The sequence below is a fragment of the Columba livia genome, chromosome 8 (assembly GCF_036013475.1).
Source record: "Columba livia isolate bColLiv1 breed racing homer chromosome 8, bColLiv1.pat.W.v2, whole genome shotgun sequence".
Classification (NCBI taxonomy): Eukaryota; Metazoa; Chordata; class Aves; order Columbiformes; family Columbidae; genus Columba; species Columba livia.
This window is the reverse complement of record NC_088609.1, coordinates 16355190-16375601: the sequence shown is the minus strand read 5'-3', so window position 1 is coordinate 16375601 and position 20412 is coordinate 16355190. Positions and strand designations below refer to the sequence as shown.

Below are 20412 nucleotides of genomic sequence, written 5' to 3'. Positions count from 1 at the left end.
CCCTTTCTACGTGGTGTCCTTCTGTGAAAGTACAGTGTGTGCTTGATCACTCTGCTCAGACCTCTGGTTGTGCTTGTTACTAAAAGCAATATGAGGTTGGCTCAGGCATTCGTCCTGGGGCAGTTTTCATCTTCGGGTGCTTGACTGTCACAACTTCACAGTCCTTTATTGAAGACTTTTTGTAATAGATACAAAGGCTTTTGTCTGCATTTCTCTTCAGGTTACTGTCTGAGAAATGCCACCAGTAATCACTGTCTTATTTGTCCAGTAATTTTTCTCTGTCAATTGTTTGTTTTCTCCAGGTATATGATTAGAACATCCATGTGAATAGTTATACTTAGTAATCTGAAGCCTTTGGTTTTTATAGCTCTTGCTTCTCTCTAGGAGCTTAGCTAGCCTTTACATTTTGGGGAAGTTTTCCACTTTAGCAGCAAGTGTTTTTTGTTTTAGAATGATCTTATTTATTTGAGGAGTACCTAAGTTCTGTTGAGGTTGCAGAAAGTATTAAAGTTCTGCTCGGGAAGGAAACAACTTGCTAACTCTGGACTTCATGATAAGATACGATGTTTGAGTTGGTGACTGGAGGGGTTGTCTCTGGCTGTGGCTGCTCAAGGGGAGAGGATTGTGTGAGGATTTCCTTTCCTTTGCTGTCACCATCAGGTTGCTATAACATCTCTTCTGTTGCAGATGGATGTACTCCGCTTATGTTGGCATCTCTGCGTGTGGGCAGCTCTGATATCAGTGAGGATGATGAGGATGCAGAAGACTCCTCAGCGAATATAATAACAGATTTGATCTACCAAGGTGCCAACCTGCAGGCTCAAACAGACCGTACCGGGGAGATGGCACTGCACTTAGCAGCCCGTTATTCAAGAGCAGATGCTGCGAAACGTTTGCTGGATGCTGGTGCGGATGCTAATGCACGGGACAACATGGGACGGACTCCCCTGCATGCAGCTGTAGCTGCTGATGCCCAGGGTGTCTTCCAGGTACAGTAACTGAAAAACCCATTTTAGAGCAGTTGTGCTCTGTAATTAAATGATCCTGTCCAGGCTCAGTCTTGCTCTCATGCTTTCCACAGTGCAATGACCAGGTGAAACTGTATTTTACATCCAGTTTCCTCAGGTATTCATAGTGTGAAGAACTCAGAATGCATTCAGTCCGTTTGCCTTTGTCACCTGTTATCTGGGTCTTTGCATTTCAGTGCTCAGGCTGCTTTTTCATTACAAAGTTTCTCTTGAGTTTCTGCCAAATGCTCAGTTTTGCTCCATAGCAAAAACCTGTCTTCCCCTCTTGTCCAGATCCTGATCCGTAACAGAGTGACGGACTTGGATGCTCGGATGAACGATGGAACAACCCCATTAATTCTGGCTGCACGACTGGCTGTGGAAGGCATGGTGGCCGAGCTAATTAATTGCCAGGCAGATGTGAATGCCGTAGATGACCACGGTAATGTGAACACAACGTACTGGGCTGGACAAACATTTGCCATGGTGCAAGCAAGAAGGGTTGGGCTTCTGCTGTCCTGGAGTGTGGGCTGCTTATAAATTTTGTGGCTGAATCAGACCCTGGGCTATCCTGCCGAAGCTCTCCCAGCAGGAGTAGACTGCAGGCTGCTGCACAGTGGCTTGGTTAGACTGTCCTGGAAGAGAAGCAAAAGAAATAGGGGGTTGAATATACTGGGATTTTCTGGACTGCAGACATGATACTCTGTGGATAGTTTAAAAAAAAAAAAAAAAATTTAAAAATCCCACAGCACGTGTAGGAAGTCCCATTGCAGCCTGGTAACATAGGGGTATGTCACAGTGTGGTGATTTCTGAAGTGCAAATGTGACTTTCAGACATGTTCATGTGCTGTGAGCTGCCCTTCACTTGCTTTCTTCCCTCAGTGTACTCTGTCCATCTTGGTGCTTTAGAAAATAACTCCTCAGTTTGTTACTGAAGTTTTGGGGTTTCCCTGCAGGTAAATCTGCTCTTCACTGGGCTGCAGCTGTCAACAACGTGGAAGCAACACTAGTGCTGCTGAAAAATGGAGCCAACAGAGACATGCAGGATAACAAGGTACAGTTTGGGTGTGGTCAGCATGGCTGTGCTTCCTAACACAAGGGATCTCTCTGCTGTTGGAGCTGGGCTGAGTTCACATTTTCTAAACTGGGTGCTCAGTGCAGGTCTTCCAAACCCAGACTGTGACTGGAATTCTCCCCAAGTGCTGGATGTCCTGTAGGATTTGTGATGTGGGAAAGCGCATCTCTTCCTTGTGCGGCCAGGTCCTGAGCATCAATGCTTCCCTGCAATATGCAATCAGTTCTGTGTGAGAGCACCAGGGTGAAGTGCTTCCAGTGTCAAGCAGCTGGATTCTGGTTAGCAGGGAACCGGATGTGGTGGCGCATCAGTAGTCACATCCTGTCACCTTTCCATGGATCTCAATGCAGGGTGTCTATGGGGTAGAAGCTGGTCTGTTTGACAGTCTGTGGTGTGCAGACCTCCTGTAGCTTCACTGTTAGTTTTTGCTGTGGCTTGGTCCTTAATTTCTTTCGCCTGCTTAGGGTTTGTGGGTTTTTTTGGACTATTATGTGTTGCTCAGTGGATTTTAGAGCTGCCAACTAGCTGCTGTTCTTCACTAGGCTGTTTTAGTCCTTTGTGCCTTTCCCTGACAGGGGACAATGGGAGAAAGGCACCAGGTGTTTTCACAGTTCTTCCACGGACCCGTGGCAGAACTGTGCGCTTCTTGGTGCGTACAGTTTAGCCTGTGTGCTCCACTGCCATGCATGAAATGATCTCCTGTAATCTGTCTTTTTCAATTAGCATCTCCCTAGGTGAGTTGTTCTGGGAGGCAATTAAGATGTCACTGCATAAGATGATGTTTCCAGTTGTTGCTGCACCACTAAGGGAGCATTAGCTGTAAGTAAAGCCACTAAAATACCTCTTCTCTGTGTTTTCAGGAGGAGACACCGCTCTTCCTTGCTGCTCGGGAAGGCAGTTTCGAAGCAGCAAAAATCTTGCTGGACCATTTTGCCAATCGAGACATCACGGACCACATGGACCGCCTGCCCCGAGATGTGGCCCAGGACCGCATGCACCACGACATAGTGCAGCTTCTCAACGAGTACAATGTGGCGCACAGCCCTGCCGGGCACCCCGGCGCCATGCTGAACTCTGCCCTCTCCCCAGTCATCTGTGGCCCAAATAGGTCCTTCCTCAATCTGAAGCATGCTTCGTTAAGCAAGAAGTCACGAAAACCGAATGCCAAAGGCATCATGCCCACAAACCTCACCAAAGATGCAAAGAGGAGAAGAAAGAAGTCCCTCAGTGAGAGCAAAGGGCAGTTTTCAGAGAGCTCAGTGACCCTGTCACCAGTTGATTCCCTAGAATCACCCCATGCTTTTGCATCTGAACCAACGTCGTCTCCTGTGATGCCATCGCCGGGGGTGTTGCACTCATCGCCCAGCTCGCTGCTCACCACTCCATCAGTGCAGGCTGCACACACTATGTCCTTCTCCAACCTCCACGAGATGCAGCCCTTAGGACGTGGATCCAGCACCGTGCTCCCGTCCGTCAGCCAGCTGCTTTCCCAGCATAGAACCACCCCTCCGAACAGCGGGCTCGGCAGGCTCCGGCAAGCCAACGTCTCGACCGAGTGGATGAACCGTATGGAGGTGAACGACTCCCAGTACGAGATGTTTGGCATGGTGCCGCAGGTGATGCATTCTCACCCCAGCGTTTCGCAGCAGAGCGGTTTGGTTCAAGCAGATACGAAGCACATGGGGGTGTCCAGGGAGTCTCTGCCCCCCATCATGACTTTCCAGCTGGTTCCCAAGGGTGGCATAAACCAGCCAGCACTGCCGCAGCAGGCCCAGTCCAACTGTGCTCAGAACATGGCTGCTCCTCTTGGCTCCATGTACCAGATCCCAGATTTAGCTCAGCTGCCCAGCGCCTCCTTCTCCATGGCTGCCATCCCTCAGCAGGACGGGCAGGTGGCTCAGACGGTCCTCCCAGCCTACCACCAGTTCCAGAGTTCAATGGGCAAGTACCCCACGCCTCCGTCACAGCACAGCTGCTACTCCTCAGCCACAGAACGGACTCCTAGCCACAACCGGCACTTACAAGGGGAGCACCCGTACCTGACACCATCACCTGAATCTCCAGACCAGTGGTCAAGCTCTTCCCCACACTCTGCCTCTGACTGGTCTGATGTGGCAACCAGTCCTGGTAACAACCAGCGCGGGCCGGCAGCTGCTCACATGACAGAGCAACAGCGCAACAACATGCAGGTGTACGCCTGAAGGCTGGCCAAAATGAAGCCCGATTAAAGTGGACTCCAGAACTCATGAAGGTCTTCCAGGATGGAAATGAAGAACCATTTTAGTATCCAAGAGTCTTGAGCCCAGGCTGTTCTTTCCTTGGAGGGACTGTGGTCGCTGTAGGCTTGTATGCTTTTATGCTAAACAGAGAACTGTAGAAGCTGGTGATGGAGAAGACCAGCTGGGTCACTTCTAACCAACCCCCGTGCACCTTGGTGTGATTGCTCTCTGCACTGGATTCTCCAGTCTGCTTTTAAATATATTCCATCATGTCTTTGGGGAGACAGCTCTTCAGCTTAATCCATCTTATGGTCGTTTCTCCAGAAGTTTACCCAAAACCAGCTTTGTATCCTTATTTTGTCATTTCTTTTGTTACCCACATAACCTATCTCTGAAGCACCTTCTGCTAGTTCTCCTTGAGTTCAAGTTGCCTTGTCTTGACACAGCTCAGAGCTGCACCCATGTTCCTGGACCCCTCCTTCCCACGGCTGCTCTTGCTCAGCAACTGAGCTGGAGTTGCCAAAACACCTGCAGGTCAAGTGACACCTTCTGTCACACAGCCTCACCCTTTCCTCTTCATGAGCTTTTGTCTTGTACAGACCCACTAACACCCCTTAGAGTTCTCACTGCCTGCCCCCCAGGTATTATGAGGTTATATATACATATACTCTTCTTTTTTGTTTATTTGTTTGTTTTCTTACTAAAAACGCTGGTCTGACCTGGTCTTTGCCCTGTGGTGGCCTGTAGGCACGTCTCTCCCGTGTTGTATGTCTTCCCCAAGACACACCTGACTATTTTGACACACTACCCTCCCTGTGCCCCCATCCGGCCACGTGTGTCTGTGACCGCCTTCACAGGCTCCAGAAAAGATGTCCTGCAGGTGACACAGGCCTTTTGGGAAATTCTTGGGATGAGCACGAGTTTCAAAACTTGGTATTAATAGCACAAGCTCCCAGCGTTCTTGCACAGTACTCCCCTCCCCTCCATCCAAGGGTGGCTGTGTCTCCTGTCTTCCAGGTATCATATGCTGCCTCTTTATGGTATTATCAAGTGTTGAGGATGTCATTACGTGTTTGCAGTGCGTGTCCTCCTGCGTCAGGAATGGCGTCCAGCCCTTTGAAAGTGGCCCTTTTGCTCCAGCCCTGGGGCAGGGCTGCCTCGGCTCCCCCTCCCTGTCTGCAGCACTGACTCCCCAGCAGGCTTCCAGCAGCAGTGTGCCTGAAGCCAGGAGCTGGACTTAAGCAGCAGACCAAATAGCTCAGAAACGGTTGCCTAATGCAGTTTAGTTAACACTTCTGGGGATGTCCTCCGCTCCCAGCTCCAGCCTGTATTGAGGTTTCTCAGCCGAGGTGCCCCACATGCCCTGTGGGATGGTAGTGCCATTTGTACTGCAACTCCCCCGCTATTTTGGGGGTTATGGAAGCCAGCTGTCACAGACCTTGAACAAGCAGCCATTCTTCCTTCTTTGTCTGCGAGAGTAATGCTTCCCTGAAGGGCTCTGAACCAGTCAGCAGCCGAAGTGAACATTTCTAGGGATGGTTTGCTCCTACCTCTTCGGGGGAACCCTGCAGACACGCATTCCAAAGACATCGGGGCTGTCGACTGCCGCCAAAGGACAGAGGAGGCTGCTCCCCTCCGAGCAGCGGCCACTCAGCATCCTACCATGTACAGTATTTTCTCTGATGTTTCTTTCTATTCTAATCAAGAGTAAAAAGCTTTTTCTTTCGATTTAACTCAATGGTACATGAAGGCAGGGCCTCAGGAGGAGCTGGTTCCCGGGGCCATTGTTTTGGGCTGAAGTTTTTAATTCTGAAGTTAACTGCTTTTTAGGACGCAATGCAGCGTTCCCCGGCACGCTCGCCGCAGCGTGTCCTGTGAAGTTTTGCTGCAACCGACTCAGATCTCCAGGCCAGGGCCCACAAGCTCCTGGAGGTCTGTCCAGGTACAAGTTTCACTGCAAATAATGAAGTGTTGCTACACATCGATGCTAAAGAAACAAAGGGCTTTACCCTGTTAGCCCCAAATAACCAAGTGCCTTTTTATATATGTGGCTACCTTTTACAAGATGAGTGCTTTCTGTGGAATGAAGCCAGTTTTGGCCTGGCATGTTAATACGATGGCCCTCTGCCTTTTTTTTTTTTTTTTTTAACTACTTGTAAAGATAATATCTCCTTAAGGTGGTATTTTATCTCATAAGTTGTAGAGTAACCATTCACACAGCAGCATTTTCCTATATTAATAATGGAAAATATTTGCTTATTTTTACATTTTTTATAAAAGTCTTTTATGAAAATAGTTTCTGCAAAATGTATAAGCAATTTTTATCCCCAGAATAAAGAGTATGTGCCCGATGTCTGCGTGCCGTTGTTTTCTCTTGCCTTCCTGGCTACTGGAGTATAAGGACAAGATTACAAGCAGATCACTGCTGTTGAATAGCTGTTCAGAGCCCTGGAAAGGGCTTGTTGGGGCCTCTGCAATCTGGGTCAGGACGGAGCTTTTGGGGATCGAGGGTGTTCTTTGCCAGGGCTCAGCAGCACAGGAACCCCACCACTTAGCTCCACGCGAGGGAGCCGTGCCTGGGAGCTGGCAGCAGCCTCGCTTGGGTGTAGCAGGAGGTTTCTGCGTCTCTTGGTGAGCTGAGAAGGAGGGCAGTAGCCAGCAGCTGGGTATACTGGGAGGGACTGGGATGGAGCCTTCTTGAGGTGCTTTGAGTAAGAGCTCTCGCTTGCCCAGGACTCTGGAGTCAGGGCTTTCTGGTGGCTTTTAGAAAGGTCATGGGCAAGCATGGGTCAGGCAGTGGTTCATAGGGAGATGGTTTCGCTCGCCATTTCAGGTCCCACTTGCCTCCCGGGACTGCTCCTGTTCCTGCAGCTGGGAGGACCCTCATCCCTGGCACTGGAGCTACCCCTGGCTTTGGCTTGACAGGCAGCTGGTACATGAAGATGTGTGATTCTCCAGCCTCTAAAACAGGGAATCGTGGCTCCTCTGTGCTGTGTTTTCAGACTTGGAAAGTTTGACTTGAACACTTAGAGAACAAATGGCTGTACTCCTGTATTTTGAGCAGGGCGGTGCCACCAAAGCCTTGGGCTCTGCCAGCACTCACCCAGCCGGTTTCCAGCTCTCACTGTGGACTCGGATGGAGCCTGTAGCTGAATTACAACTCCTTGCAGGGATAAAGCTGCTGGCGGCATTTTAAGAGTTTAATATTCAAAGAGCACAGCTCTTTTATCTTCTAGTAGAGCTGGCTTGGCAAGCACAAACTGCAGGGAGGCTTTCATCTATGTTCTCCCTCAGGTTGCACATCTGTGCCAAAGTTCAGCGCGCTCTGCTGTGTCTCTGGCACAGCTGTGTTGAGTTCTCTGGTGTTCAGGCTGACACTTGAAAATGCATCTCCTCCTTCCCTGAACTGGGATTGATGAGGGGCTTGTGAAAACTTGTGTTGCATCTAAATAAGCCAAGTTGAACCAGCCAGGCAGGTAGGAGTAACGTCAGGCTCCTTTGGGGAACATTTTAATGGTTTTTCATAAAACAAGGGTGGAATCCTGTCTTCTGGTTTGGGGGTTGCTGTGTTGCAGGAGTTTCCCCCAATAGTCAGTGGCTGATCTCTGTAAGGCTATTTCTTTCAGGAGAACTGATAGCAGGCAGCAGCTGTGTTTGGGCACAAGGAGGATTTACCCCTTTGATCCTGGTGAGTGCCTGGCAAGCTGGCTGAGCCTTGAGAAGTCTTGGGGTGCAGGAGCAGCTGTATCCTGGCTGTGTAGGTGAAGAAGACAGATCTATCATCCTCCCGCCCTGGGGCAAATGCCAGACCTGCCTCTGCATGCTGCTGTTGAGCTGCTCCCTGTGGGTGCAGCAGTGCTCGCTGCCTGTGTGTTTGGGTAAATGCTGCCATGAAGAAGCTGTGGGAGAGCTCTGGAGGACATGGCTTGAGCCTGACGTCAGGAGGAACAGCTTTGGCCAGCTACAAGTCCTCCTTCCCTTTGTTGGGGGAAGAAGGGTTCATCTCTGGGGCTGGATCATCCATGGGTAGCTCCTGCCTCCTCCACAGGTATTCAAGAAATCTGGGGAAGAAGAGCCGGGCACTGGCCATGGCTGGCAGCAGCGGGATGCTGGGCAGGAGCTGGGAGCTTTGCAGGAGGCTCTGGGACAGGCAGTGGGACAAGATTTCAAAGTGATGTTCTGGGGCAGTATGGTTGCAGCAGTGAAGCAGATGATATTCAGCCACATTCCACCAGTGTTCAGAGGACACCCCAGGGTGAAGAGCAAGGACTGTGCCAGGGATGGCTGTATCCAACTATGCCAAAGGGCTCAGGCCATTGGGGCCAGGGCAGCCCTCCCTGTGGCTTCATGCTGGCAGCAGCCGCCCTGGGGACAGGGCCAGGGATACCCCACATGGGGCAGGGGCGGTGGGGGGCTGCTGCTGCAGGGCCTGCCCATTCCTCCTGGAGAGACATAGTCTGACACAGCCCTGCGTCACAGCCAGGCACGGGGACAGGCCACCTGTACCGTTATCTGATGGCAGCCCCGGCCACAGGCTGTTCTCACATCCCCGTGTCCTGCATCCTGCTGACAAATGTCCCCAGCAGTTCAAACAAGGGCGGTGTGTGGGTGACGCACAGCCAGGCAGGGTGTGGGGCCTCTCTGGATGCCATCCTTTGGCCAGGGACATGGGTAATACCCACAGCCTGGCACTTGCCGCAGGGATGCTCCAGTTGGGACCAGGGCAGCTTCCCCCAGGGCTCATCCCTACCAGCCCCCCAAAGGCCAGCTGGGGCTGGGCCAGCAGAAACCCGTGCTTGGTGCCTGTGTCAGGATGCTCTCTACCATAAGGTTCTCCCTGTGCTTGCGTTAGTAATAACACTAATTGCAAGGGGTTTATTGACCAACTAGGAGAGGTTCTTCCTGTGTCTTTATGAAAAAATATTGAACGCAAACAGATTGGAGATCTGGGCGGCTTGCCAGCAAAGCAGGGGGGAGAATGGAGGGAATAATCAGTAAGACTTTTATAGTGGGAAGCACCTGAGCTGGGCAAACACTTATGCTGGAGAGCACTGGGCTATAAAGGGCAGCTCCTCTCCTGGGAACTCAGCAGAAGCCGTTATTCCTCCCCATCTCCGGACAGCAGGTGAGGAAGGGGGGGACCTTCACTGGGCAGCTGAGGCTCCAGGTTGCACTGAGGTGGCTTGTGGGCAAACTGGATCCCTTGCTGGATGGGGCAGGCTGCAACAACGCAATTTGCAGCCCCATGTTGACTTTTGTCGCCGCTTCTTTGAGGGGAAGATGAGCTGAATCTGCAAATCAGCCCTGGTGCCCGGGGATTAGCCCAGACAAAGGGGAACTGTGCTGATGTGGCTGATTCACCTCCCTGGCCTGGGTCTGGCAGGGCTATGAGTTTGGGGGGTGAAAATGATGCTGCACACATTGTTCCTGCAGCCTCACGGGGCCCGGCTCTGCCTGTGCCATTGCTGCTACTGCCCAATGCCAAGGCAGGGTGGGGGACACCCATTCATGCCCATAGCAGCTCTCTCTCTCCCCATGTCCCCACAGAGCTGCTTGACTGGGCCAGGCTGGTGCTGGTGGGGCTGGGACACTCCAGTATGGGCTGGGGACCCTGAGCTGTGCCTGGGGATGCGGTGAGGGCATGGGGTGGTGACCTGTGCCAGGGTAAGGAGAGGGAGGCATGGACCCCAGGGCTGCCATCTGCTCCAGTTGGCTGAAAGTGGCTGGATTCGGTCCATAGCAGAATGGGTTTGTGGCCTCCAGGTGCAGGCAGCATCCCCTGTCCCCAGGAGACCCAGTGTGACCCCCAGGCCCTTGCAGGAGACACATCGAGGAGCGAGGAGGATGGTGGCAGTGGCCAGACTTGCTCTCCTGCTACTGGGCTGTGTGGGGCTCCTGCAGCCGGCCGGTGAGTGCTACAACTCAGGGGGCAACTGCTGCCCCAGTGGGGCTGGGAGGGAGCCATGCTCCTCCCCAGACGCTGATGCTGGCTGCCCCCATCCCTTCCCCCATCTGTTCCTCTGCAGGTGCCAGGTCCATAGGCTATTGTCCCAAGGGCTGGTCCTACCTCAGGCGCAGCTGTTTCAGGTACTTCCATCAGCCTCAGAGCTGGGATGAGGCCGAGGTAAGCCTGCTACAGTACGCACATGGCTGGGGACCCCCCATCTCCCAGGGGTGCCCTGGCACTGTGGGCTTTCTCTGCAGAGGCAGTGCCAGGCCAGCCATGCTGGTGCCCACCTGGTCTGGGTGGAGGGGCCCTGGGAGGCAGCCACCCTGCAGAAGGTCATCTCCTACTACCAACGTGCCCAGTCTGTCTGGCTCGGCCTCCACTACAGGCAGGAGGTGAGAACGTAGGGGTGGCAGGGGACCAGGGGAAGTGGGGACATGGGTCTGACTCCCCTCTTCCTGTACAGAGCCAGTCCTGGCAGTGGGTGAGTGGAGACAAGTACAGTGCCACCAGTGGGCTGGCCAGGAACGGTGCCCACGAGGGAAACTGCGGGATGCTGACACACAGCAGTGGTGAGTCCCCAGACCATGCGTCCGCCTCCAGCACTTGGTCTGGCATCCTCCCCACTCCTCTTCCTCCTCCTCCTCCTGCTCCTCTGGGGCTGGTCCCCCATGGGGAGCTGAGGCAGGCAGAGCTGGTGCCTCTGTCTTCGCTGTGGCACCCGCTGACCCCGAGCCTGTCTCTGCAACAGGCTTCACTCTGTGGTCCAGTGCCAACTGCGCCCAGCAGCATCACTACATCTGCAGGTTCACTCCCTCAGCCTGAGCACGGGCCACTGGGGGATTTCAGGGAGGACCCCACGCAGGCGATGCTCCTTCCTTGGCACCTCTACTCCTCTCTCCCCAGCCCCTAAAAATACATCTATAAAAAAATGAAGCATGCCAGTGCTGTGTGAGTTTTGTGCTGGTGCAAAGTCCTGGTGCAGTCCACCCGTATGGATGGGATGTCCCTGGTGTACAGGTGGTGGGGACAGGAGTAACCCCAGGGTACAGGCAGGGAGGAGAGCTGGGGCACAGATGGAGACGGGGTGGGAGCTGTCACGGGCGTGCAGGTGTAGGCATGGGTGCCCCCCCAGGTGCAAATGGCTCCCCAGGAGTCCCGGGGCTGTGATGCTGCCCCATGGTCATGTTGAAAGCAGCACTGGGACCAAAGGTCCCTTCTTGTGTCACCGCAGTATTGCCACAGGCATCACGTGGCTGTTTGCTCTGCTGTTTTGAGGATGGCTCTGCCCCCACCCAGCTCAGGGGTTTTCCCCCCACTGAAGCCACAGAATGTGATACGAGTGATGGCGTCCTGTGTGGCACATATGGTGCCAGTACCAAATCGCAGCCACCCCCTGCTCCCTCCCTAGGACTACAGGAGCAATCAGGGAGGCCACACAGCACCTTGTGGTGACCGCAGCCATGCTGGCCAGCCACAAACACTGGAGCTGCCACCTCCCCACAGCACAGGGAGCCAGGACTGTGGGAGACCCCATCCTGCTGCTCAACACTGGCTGAGTGTGTCCCCAGGCTTTGGGGTACAAGGCAGAGACATCTTGCAAGTCACCCCCTCAAAGCCCGTGCTTGCTCTGATGTCACTGTCGTGTTGGCTGGTGCTTGGTGACCTTTGAGCGCTGGGGTCCGGCATGCTGATAAGGGCTGTGCCGTGCTGCCTGCGCAGTTTATAAAAGCACCAAGGGAAGCCCACCTGTCTGTCTGTCCCACTGTCCATCCGCTCCATGCGTGCAGTGGACGGGGCAAAGATGCTGCGCTTGTTCGGCCGTGCTGCACGCTGCTGGGGGGTGAGGTGGGCACCATCGGGGCCAGAGCAGGCACCACAGGGGGCCCAGCACCCCATGGACATGCAGAGGTCATGGTGAGCACCCATGCGGATTGGGTGGGGTGGAGGCATAACTGGGAAAGGGGGGTCAGGGAGCTGGCAGTGTTCTTAAACCTTGCTGGGGAAGGGGATGATTTCCTTCCTTGCCCCAGGGAACCAGCAGGGATTTGGGATGCTCATGGCCTGGAGGTGCTTGCTGGTGGCATCTCTGTAGAACCACCACCGGTCCCAAAGTCTTGGGGTCGCTGCAGGACTATCGCCTCTCCCCCTGCCCCACAGCTTCTCCAGCACCGCTAGGATGGCCACCTGGCCCAAGGAAGTGGGCATCTTGGCACTGGAGGTGTACTTCCCTGCCCAGTATGTGGAGCAGGAAGAGCTGGAGCAGTATGACGGTGTGGAGGCGGGCAAGTACACACGGGGCTTGGGCCAGCAGCAGATGGGCTTCTGTGCTGCCCATGAGGACATCAACTCCCTCTGCCTGACCGTGGTGCAGCGGCTGGTGGAGCGCCGGCGCCTCTCCTGGAACTCCATCGGCCGCCTGGAGGTGGGCACTGAGACAGTCATCGACAAGTCCAAGGCCGTCAAGACTGTCCTCATGCAGCTCTTCCATGACTCGGGCAACACTGATGTGGAGGGCATTGACACCACCAACGCCTGTTATGGGGGCACAGCCTCACTCTTCAACGCGGCCTCCTGGGTGGAGTCCAGTGCCTGGGACGGTGGGTGCAGGCAGGGACTGTGCTGTGGGGATGGGAGGGCCGGACATGAGGTGGTTTCTGTGGGATAGAAGGTAACCTGAAACACAAACATGCTCTGGCAAGACTCAAAGGGAGATGTTGCTCCTTCAGGCTCTCCATCACCCCCATTTCTCACGTGCCTCTGCTGTCACACCCAGCAGCGTGGAGATGGGGATGTGTGAAGGTTGCAGGATGGAGGCTCCCACTCACTGATGAACACATTGGCCCCCCTGTTCTCCCCCAGGTCGCTATGCTGTGGTGGTGTGTGGGGACATCGCTGTCTACGCTACGGGGAATGCGCGGCCCACGGGGGGTGCCGGTGCCGTTGCCATGCTGGTGGGACCCAATGCCCCGCTGGTGCTGGAGAGAGGTTGGTGCTGTGAGGCCCTGGGGGTGACAAGCTGATGAATGCTATCCCTGGGAGCTGTATGTCCATGTCCAAGCCCCAGATGAAGCTGCTCAGCTCTGGCAGCACTGGCTCTGCCAGCCCTGGTGTCTGCCTGGTGCTGGGTACCCCAGGGTGCTGGCTGGTCAAGTCTCTGTGGACATCTCAGAGTGACCCAGAGAAGCTGGTGGATCTGGGGCTGGCATGCCAGGCAACACCCATGGGTGCTCACCATCCTGCTGGGACCTCCTGGTGCTCTCCAACAGCCGGCTGTCTCCTGTGTCCCCAGGCCTGCGGGGAACCCACATGGAGCATGCCTACGACTTCTACAAGCCGGACCTGGCCTCCGAGTACCCGGTGGTGGACGGGCAGCTCTCCATCCAGTGCTACCTGCGGGCGCTGGACCGCTGCTATGCCGTGTACCGCCGGAAAGCAGAGAGCCAGTGGCAGCAGGGTAAGTAGTGGCACCCCCAGGGTGCCCACGCCATGCTGTCGGGTGCTGACAGCCCCTATCTTGCCTTCCAGCTGGCACCAAGCGGCCCTTCACCCTCGAAGACTTCAAGTTCATCATCTTCCACACACCCTTCTGCAAGCTCGTGCAGAAGTCAGTGGGGCGGTTGCTGCTGAATGACTTCTTGGCCGCTCCCAACCCTGACACAGCTGCTGGCCTCTACAAGGGGCTGCAGAACTTCCGGTGGGTCCCTGTGCTGTGTCCCCTTGTCCCCCAGCCTAGCTGGGGACACGCCTGTGCAGGGTTCGAGCTGTCCTCTCTCTGGACAGCGACGTGAAGCTGGAGGACACCTACACCAGCAAGGAGGTGGAGAAGGCATTCCAGGCGGCCAGCCAGGAGATCTTCAACCAGAAGACCAAGCCCTCTCTGCTCCTGTCCTCCCGCAATGGCAACATGTACACGCCGTCCATGTATGGCTGCCTGGCCTCCCTCCTGGCACAGTGAGTGCCCCCAGAAGCTGGCTCAGGATCGGGGCAGGGGTGTTGTTGTGGAGTGGGCAGTCCCTGGCCGGGCTTGCTTGGGGAACAGGCAACAGCGCTCACCCTCCTCCACTACAGCAGAGACCCGATGGTTTCATTGCATGTAACCCCTGGCATGTTCACATCCCACCCTGTGCAGTCTCCCAGCCAGTCTTTTCATCCCAGTTTGCTGGAGCTAGGCCAGCACATAAAGCCCTTCTGTCAGCACTGGGAGGATGAAAACCCCCTTGTCATGCCCAGGAGAATGGCTGTCCCCTGCCACCAGCAGTGGCAAAGGAGCCATGGGAACAGCCAGGCGTGAGGGGGGACAAAAAAAGCCTCATCCCACTGCCCCTCCTTGGGCAGAACTGATGCTCCCCAGCCCTGAGCCCCCACTGCTGACATGCTCTTGCTCTGGGGCCATGAGTTGCTGTTTCATCTGGCCCCAAATCCCAGGAAACCCCTGCCTGTGAAGAGGGCAGGAGGCAGCCCCCTATGCTGCCTGCACAGCACCACATCCCCCCCCACCCCAATCCCCTCTAACCCCCCTAACCATTCACCACAGGTGCTCAGTGCGGGACCTGGCCGGATCCCGGATCGGCGCCTTCTCCTATGGCTCCGGGCTGGCCGCCAGCATGTTCTCCCTCCGCGTCTCGCAGGATGCATCCCCGGGTGAGCCCCAGGGGACAGCGAGGCTGGGAGGGGAGGGTAACATGGGGCTGCCATGGGGCTGCCATCTCACCCGGGGGTCCCCGTTACCAGACTCACCCCTGGACAAGCTGGTCTCCAGCCTGGCTGACCTGCCAGCTCGCCTGGATGCCCGCAAGCGTGTGGCCCCACAGGAGTTTGCTGAGATCATGAAGCAGCGAGAGGAGACACATCATTTGCGTGAGTGGGGTTGAGGAGATGTGACATTCCCCCTACTGGCTGCCCACGGCCCCCCTGAGCATCACTGCCCTCTCTCCACAGCCAACCACGCTCCCCGGGGCTCCCCGGAGGATCTCTTCCCTGGCACCTGGTACCTGACGCGGGTGGATGACAAGTACCGCCGGGAATACGCCAGGAAGCCCATCTAGAAGGAACCAGAGCAGTGAGCCCTAGAGAGGGGGATGCCCTCCTCCCCACAAGCAACCATGCTCACCCCCAAATCCAGGACTGGCCTCCGCAGGAAACTTGGGATGGCTGGGAAGCAGCTGGCAGCACCTTGGGGCCCTGGAGTTGGTGGAGATGATGGCATTTTCTGCAAACACCCAGGCAGCACAGGGGAATAAACACTCGGGTGAGAGGCGCAGCAGCCCAGCTCTGGCTCCTGTTCGCCAGTGATCCTCTTTCACCTCAGGGCCCTTCTCTGAGACACTGTGAGGCTGGGTCACGATCCCTTATAGCATTTATGCCATGGACACCTGACACAGTCACCTGCCCCATTGGATGCATGCCTGAGTACCCCACATTTCCCCAGGGCTGGAATGTAACCCAACATTTTGGGGGAGCCAAGTAAACCCCAGCTCCCTCATCTCCGGTTTGGGAGTGGTAAGATGCCATTTTCTCCGTGGTGCCAGCAAATTGAAACATTCCCATGGGAAAACCCAGCGGGGGAGGAGGAGAAAGGTAACACAGGGGCTCACGGGAGGGCGCAGCCCACCTTGGAGCACTGCCTGCCCTCTGGGCCATGCCCTGGCAGAGAACAGTGGCCGGATGGGACCTCGGCAGGGCCACAGCAGCCGTGGAGACCTTTGCACCCTTGAGCAAACAGCAGCGGGGCCAAGGGGAGGGGGCAGGGGCAGCAGGAGGGGCAGAGCTTGCAGGAGCTTTGGGGTCAGGGACAAGAGACTGCACAGAAAAGGCATCACACACTCTCTCTTCCTAGACCCTTTATTGAGCACAAGGCCACCCCAAGCCCAGTGTGAGGGCCTGGGGGTGGCCAGGTGTGATACTTCCACTATTGGGGTGGTCTAGGTGCTGTGGCTGTGGAGACAGTCCTTGTCAACGGTCAGGGGCTACAGGTAGAGCTGGAAGACCTCCATGACGTGTGGCTTCAGCCCGCCAAGGTCAGACAGGGGGGCTGAGAGCCCCACGATGTTCCACTGCTCCCCCGCCACCATGCCAGAGCTGTGGTAGGACTGGAGCTGGATCCCCATCTTCCTCAGCAGTCCTGGAGAGGAGAAGAGGGGTTGAGGGGTGCCCCACTGCCCTAGCACCCAGCAGGTAGCAGGGCTCTGCCCATCCCAACGCCACTCGAAAGGTCCACAATGACATTTCTTTTCCCCACTCTAAGTCCTTTGCTCCAATTCCTCAAGCCCCTCATCCCTGTCTCTCCCTGCAACACCTGCCCCCTCTCTGCTGCAGCTTGGGCTCAGCTCCAGGGCAGGTGTGGGGTCCCCCCTGACTGTCCCTCCTGCCCAGGAGTGATACAGGGAACTCACCGGTGAGCACGGGCAGCACGCTGGGCTCAGAGGCGTTAGCTCTGTAGATGAGGACAGGGCCACACAGCGGGGCTGGCTGCTTGAAGGTGGCCCCACTGAGCTCCTGCAGCACTGGGGTGCTGCCCTGCACGGTCCCTGTAGCCTGGTGTGGGGTGCCCTGCAGGGACACCTGCAACAAGCCAGTAGTGCTATCGGGCTTGGGGTCCACGTCGCTGTGGGTAGTCGTGACCTGTCAGAGAGATGTGGCTCTTCAACACCCACGTCCTGCACGTGGCAGAGAGCAGGGAAGTGATGTCCTCAGGGGCCACCTAGCATGAGAGGTGCATTAGCAGTCCCACAAGGCAACCCCAGGTGTGCCAGGCTGACATGTGGAGCCCTGGGTATCCACGTACCTTTAGCCCAGTCTCCTGGGCCAGAAGCAGGGCATTCACCAGGGTCACCTCCTTCTGTGACCCTCCAGCCAGCATGCCCGCAGCCACGGCGGGTGTCAGGTAGCTCCCAGACTCCCGCAGGGGTGTCCCTGGGGGGCAGGCAGGAGTCAGGGGGTGGATGGGCCAGCAGCAGAGAGGTCAGCCCCATGCTGGAGTAGCCAGCCTGGGGCTCGTCCTTCTACCCATCCATCCCTACTCCCATTCGTGCACCCATCCATCCACCCACTCACACCCCCAAATCCCCACCCTCCCACCCATCCCTTCACTAGTCACCCTTCCATTCGTTCCATCCAGCCCAGTGTGTCCCCACATACCCTGCTGTGCTGCCCACCCATTAGGGTACCTGCACCCAAACACAGGGTGCAGCCTGCCCGGCTCACCTAGAGTGCAGACCTGCACACTGCCCTGCACTTCCTTGCCCACTGTGCGCAGCACCGTGCCCAGGGCTCTGGCCAGAGCAATCCAGGGCTTGGTCTGGGGCGCGAAAGCCTTGCTGAGTGCCTGCCCATTGACCTGTGAGGAAGAGAGAGGTGAGCAATGGGATCGGGATCCTGCCAGCAAGCACATACAGTGGTTTACAGATGGGGAAATTGAGGCACAGAGGTTAGATGCCCAGTGAGGGGACTCACTATGCCAGCCAGCCCCTTCCCCGTGGCCATGTCCACGATCTGCGTGGCGATCTCCTTGCCGCAGCGGCTCTGTGCCTCGTGCGTGCTGGCTCCCAGGTGTGGGCAGCAGATGACGTTGGGGTGGTTCACCAGGTCACGGTCCTTTGGGGGCTCCTGCCAACACAGTCCCTTTCTGATATCAGTCCCCAACACCCACCTCAGAACCCAGGGGGGCATTTACACCCTTTTTCCTTGCAAGGAGGAGTGCTGGGGAGGGCTTTGCCCAGCATTTTGGGGTTTGCCAGGCTGCCCTGGACCAGCACGGACAGAATTAAGGTGATGCTGAGCCAAAGCCAAGCTCAGGAGGTCCCTACGGCCCCACTCACCTGGGTGAAGACATCAAGGGCAGCCCCACCACACTGTCCTGACCGCAGCGCCCGCAGCAGGGCACCCTCATCCACAATGCCGCCGCGGGCGCAGTTCACCACCTGCACACCGCGACGGCACTTGGCAAAGGTGCTGTCATTCAGGAGCCCTGCAGAGGGACAGAGTGCTGTGAGCACGGGGGAGCTGTCCCAGCTCTCCCAAAACTCCCCTGTGCTGGTGCCTGTCCCCTACCCGTGGTGGAGGGCAGCAGTGGTGTGTGCACTGTGATGAAGTCGCAGCGGGGCCAGATCTGCTCCAGTGGCAGCTGCTCCACGCCAAAGGCAGCTGAGGCTTCGGGGCTGATGATGGGGTCGTATCCTATGGTCTGAGGAAGAGTGGGTGCTCGCTCCTGCAGCCTGGCATGGTGCTCGCAGCAAGGCCAGGGGGGTCCATGCTCCCCATCGCTCCTCCCTGCCCCAGGTCCTTACCTTCATGCCAAAAGCCTGCATGCGGGTGGCTACCTCCCTGCCGATGCGCCCCAGCCCCAGCACACCCAGTGTCTTCCCGTTCAGCTCCATGCCCATGTACTAGGGTGCAAAGTGGAGAGTGAGCAAGCGCACCCCGCATAGGCACCCATTGCCCTGTCCTGCCCAGGGTGCTGTGCCCACCTCCTACCTTCTTACGGTCCCACTTGCCCTCCCTCATGGAGGCAGCTGCCTGTGGGATCTGCCTGAAAGGGATGGCTGAGGTCAGCAAGGGGCAGGGGGCTGCGGGGTGCATGTCTGTCACCCTGTCATGCTCCATGCTCACCTGGCTAAGCACAGAATCATCCCACAGGTGAGCTCGGCGGCACTAAGGCTGTTCCCAGTGGGTGTGCTGAAGATGGAGAGTGGTGTCACTGATGTGTCACCCCCAGGCTGATGGGGGTCTGCACCTCATGAGGATGGAGACCCCCAGGGTGGTGCCCAGGGGTGCTGTGGGTGGGGGGGGGCACCTTGCAGAAGGTTCCCCTGTCTGCCCAGGAGCACAGGGATGTCCCCATGCTCCTGCTCTTACTTCATGACCAGGACACCCTTCCTGGTGGCCGCGTCCACATCAACATTGTCCACACCGGTGCCCGCTCTGCCCACCACCTGCAGCCTCTCCGCCGCCTCCAGCACATCGGCCGTGACTTTGGTGGCCGAGCGGACAATGAGCCCATCGCAGTCCTGGAGGGGGTCAGACACAGTGAGTGTGACCGGGACCAGGGCCGAGTGTCAGTCTGGTGGCCCGGGATGGTCCTGGGGGTTGGCGGGATGAGGACAGCCGCTGCTGGGGGCTGGCATCTGCCGTGTGAACCGGCCAGGCTCTTGCATCAGACGGGGGGCGGGGACCGGTGCCGCTGCCCGAGGGGGTTCCGCTGCCACCCGGGACAGCTGGCCCCCGGTTGCGCCCACCCTCGCACCCACCCATCCATCCACCCGTGGGCTCACCCGGATTTCCCGCAGCAGCTCGTCCTTGCTCAGGCCGGGCTTCTCCAGCACCCGGAGGCCGCCGGCCTGCAGGATCTCCCTGCAGCAGGGGTCCAGGCTGTCGCTGATCAGCACCTTCTGCAGCTTCCCCAGAGCCATGGCGGGGGACGGGACGGGACCGGACGGGACGGGATACTGGCTCTCTCCGTAAGCCCCCGGGAGGCTGCTGCCGCCCTCCAGCCGCACTAAAAGGGCAGCGACCGGGGCACGTTTTTCGGGCTCATTGGGTCCTGTCTCCATAATCCCACCTCCTTCCCCTCCCCGCCCCAGCCCGCCCGGGTCCCCCCCGCCCCCGGAGGGAGGAAGAAGGAGGAGGGGAGTGGGGCTGGGGCTGTGCCGGCCCCCTCTGCAGCCCCAGAGTAAGGGGATGCTCCAGCAGAACCCCGCTGCCCCTGGGCCGGAGAGCTCACGAAGCCTGGGAGAGCGGGGGGGGGCGTGTCCCCACCCTGTGCACCGTGGCCGTGCCTCAGTTTCCCTGCCCCGCATATCACAGTACTGCGAGGCAGAAGGGGAATGGTGCTGGTAGCCGTGGTGGTGCAGATGGCTCCCCACAAAGCTGGGGGTGCTGCGAGCGAGGGGGGAAACCCGGTCCTCCAGCCTGGCCACAACCCCCAAGCTCACCTAGGAATGGGGGGTCCCCAGGCCCCACAGCCCAGAGGCAAGGCCATGCCGTGCCCCCTGCCCACCCCCGACATCACACGCGCTGTTGAGCAATGCCCCTGATAAGGGGCTGGGAACACAGAGCCAGCCCTGGCCATCAGCTCCCAATGACATGGGGTGCATGGGAGCTGCCCAGCAAACACCCTCCGTGGGACAAGAGCCACGTGGCTGTGTCCAGTGACCTCATGGGGGA

The 20412-nt window shown here is 57.2% G+C and overlaps 4 protein-coding genes across 14 annotated transcripts in view; 3 read left to right on the top strand and 1 right to left on the bottom strand.

The window, feature by feature from the left end:
• Window positions 1–6652, top strand: part of NOTCH2 (notch receptor 2) — an 84731-nt gene extending 78079 nt beyond the window's left edge. The window contains exons 30-33 of the mRNA XM_065072238.1: window positions 688–989; window positions 1302–1449; window positions 1964–2061; window positions 2943–6652. Coding sequence (XP_064928310.1) covers window positions 688–989; window positions 1302–1449; window positions 1964–2061; window positions 2943–4283 — 1889 coding nt within the window. The 3' untranslated portion in view covers window positions 4284–6652. The remainder of the gene's footprint in view (window positions 1–687; window positions 990–1301; window positions 1450–1963; window positions 2062–2942) is intronic.
• Window positions 6653–6913: 261 nt separating this feature from the next.
• Window positions 6914–11192, top strand: REG4 (regenerating family member 4). 11 transcript variants are annotated; one of them, XM_065072247.1, is made up of 7 exons: window positions 7615–7777; window positions 7928–7989; window positions 10122–10209; window positions 10328–10425; window positions 10506–10643; window positions 10715–10820; window positions 11000–11192. In XM_065072247.1, the coding sequence occupies exons 3-7, from the start codon at window positions 10146–10148 to the stop codon at window positions 11071–11073; spliced, it is 480 nt and encodes a 159-aa protein (XP_064928319.1). In that variant the 5' UTR covers window positions 7615–7777; window positions 7928–7989; window positions 10122–10145; the 3' UTR covers window positions 11074–11192. The 11 variants fall into 11 exon arrangements, with proteins under 11 accessions (XP_064928323.1, XP_064928322.1, XP_064928319.1 ...); XM_065072244.1 differs by having other exon boundaries at window positions 7624–7777; window positions 10065–10209; XM_021292127.2 differs by lacking the exons at window positions 7615–7777; window positions 7928–7989 and adding exons at window positions 8044–8349; window positions 9311–9426.
• A 787-nt stretch (window positions 11193–11979) lies between these two features.
• Window positions 11980–15514, top strand: HMGCS2 (3-hydroxy-3-methylglutaryl-CoA synthase 2). The gene is made up of 9 exons (XM_065072241.1): window positions 11980–12165; window positions 12409–12848; window positions 13111–13236; window positions 13541–13705; window positions 13777–13945; window positions 14032–14202; window positions 14786–14892; window positions 14983–15108; window positions 15190–15514. The coding sequence occupies exons 1-9, from the start codon at window positions 12029–12031 to the stop codon at window positions 15294–15296; spliced, it is 1548 nt and encodes a 515-aa protein (XP_064928313.1). The 5' UTR covers window positions 11980–12028; the 3' UTR covers window positions 15297–15514.
• A 562-nt stretch (window positions 15515–16076) lies between these two features.
• PHGDH (phosphoglycerate dehydrogenase) lies at window positions 16077–19970 on the bottom strand. The gene is made up of 12 exons (XM_005498831.3): window positions 19521–19970; window positions 19105–19256; window positions 18859–18924; window positions 18724–18778; window positions 18537–18635; window positions 18301–18433; window positions 18069–18217; window positions 17704–17856; window positions 17455–17587; window positions 17036–17163; window positions 16644–16872; window positions 16077–16372 (listed from the first exon to the last, which is right to left on the bottom strand). Exons 1-12 carry the CDS (start codon window positions 19797–19799, stop codon window positions 16218–16220), a joined length of 1731 nt encoding a protein of 576 aa, XP_005498888.2. The 5' UTR covers window positions 19800–19970; the 3' UTR covers window positions 16077–16217.
• Window positions 19971–20412: the final 442 nt, after the last annotated feature.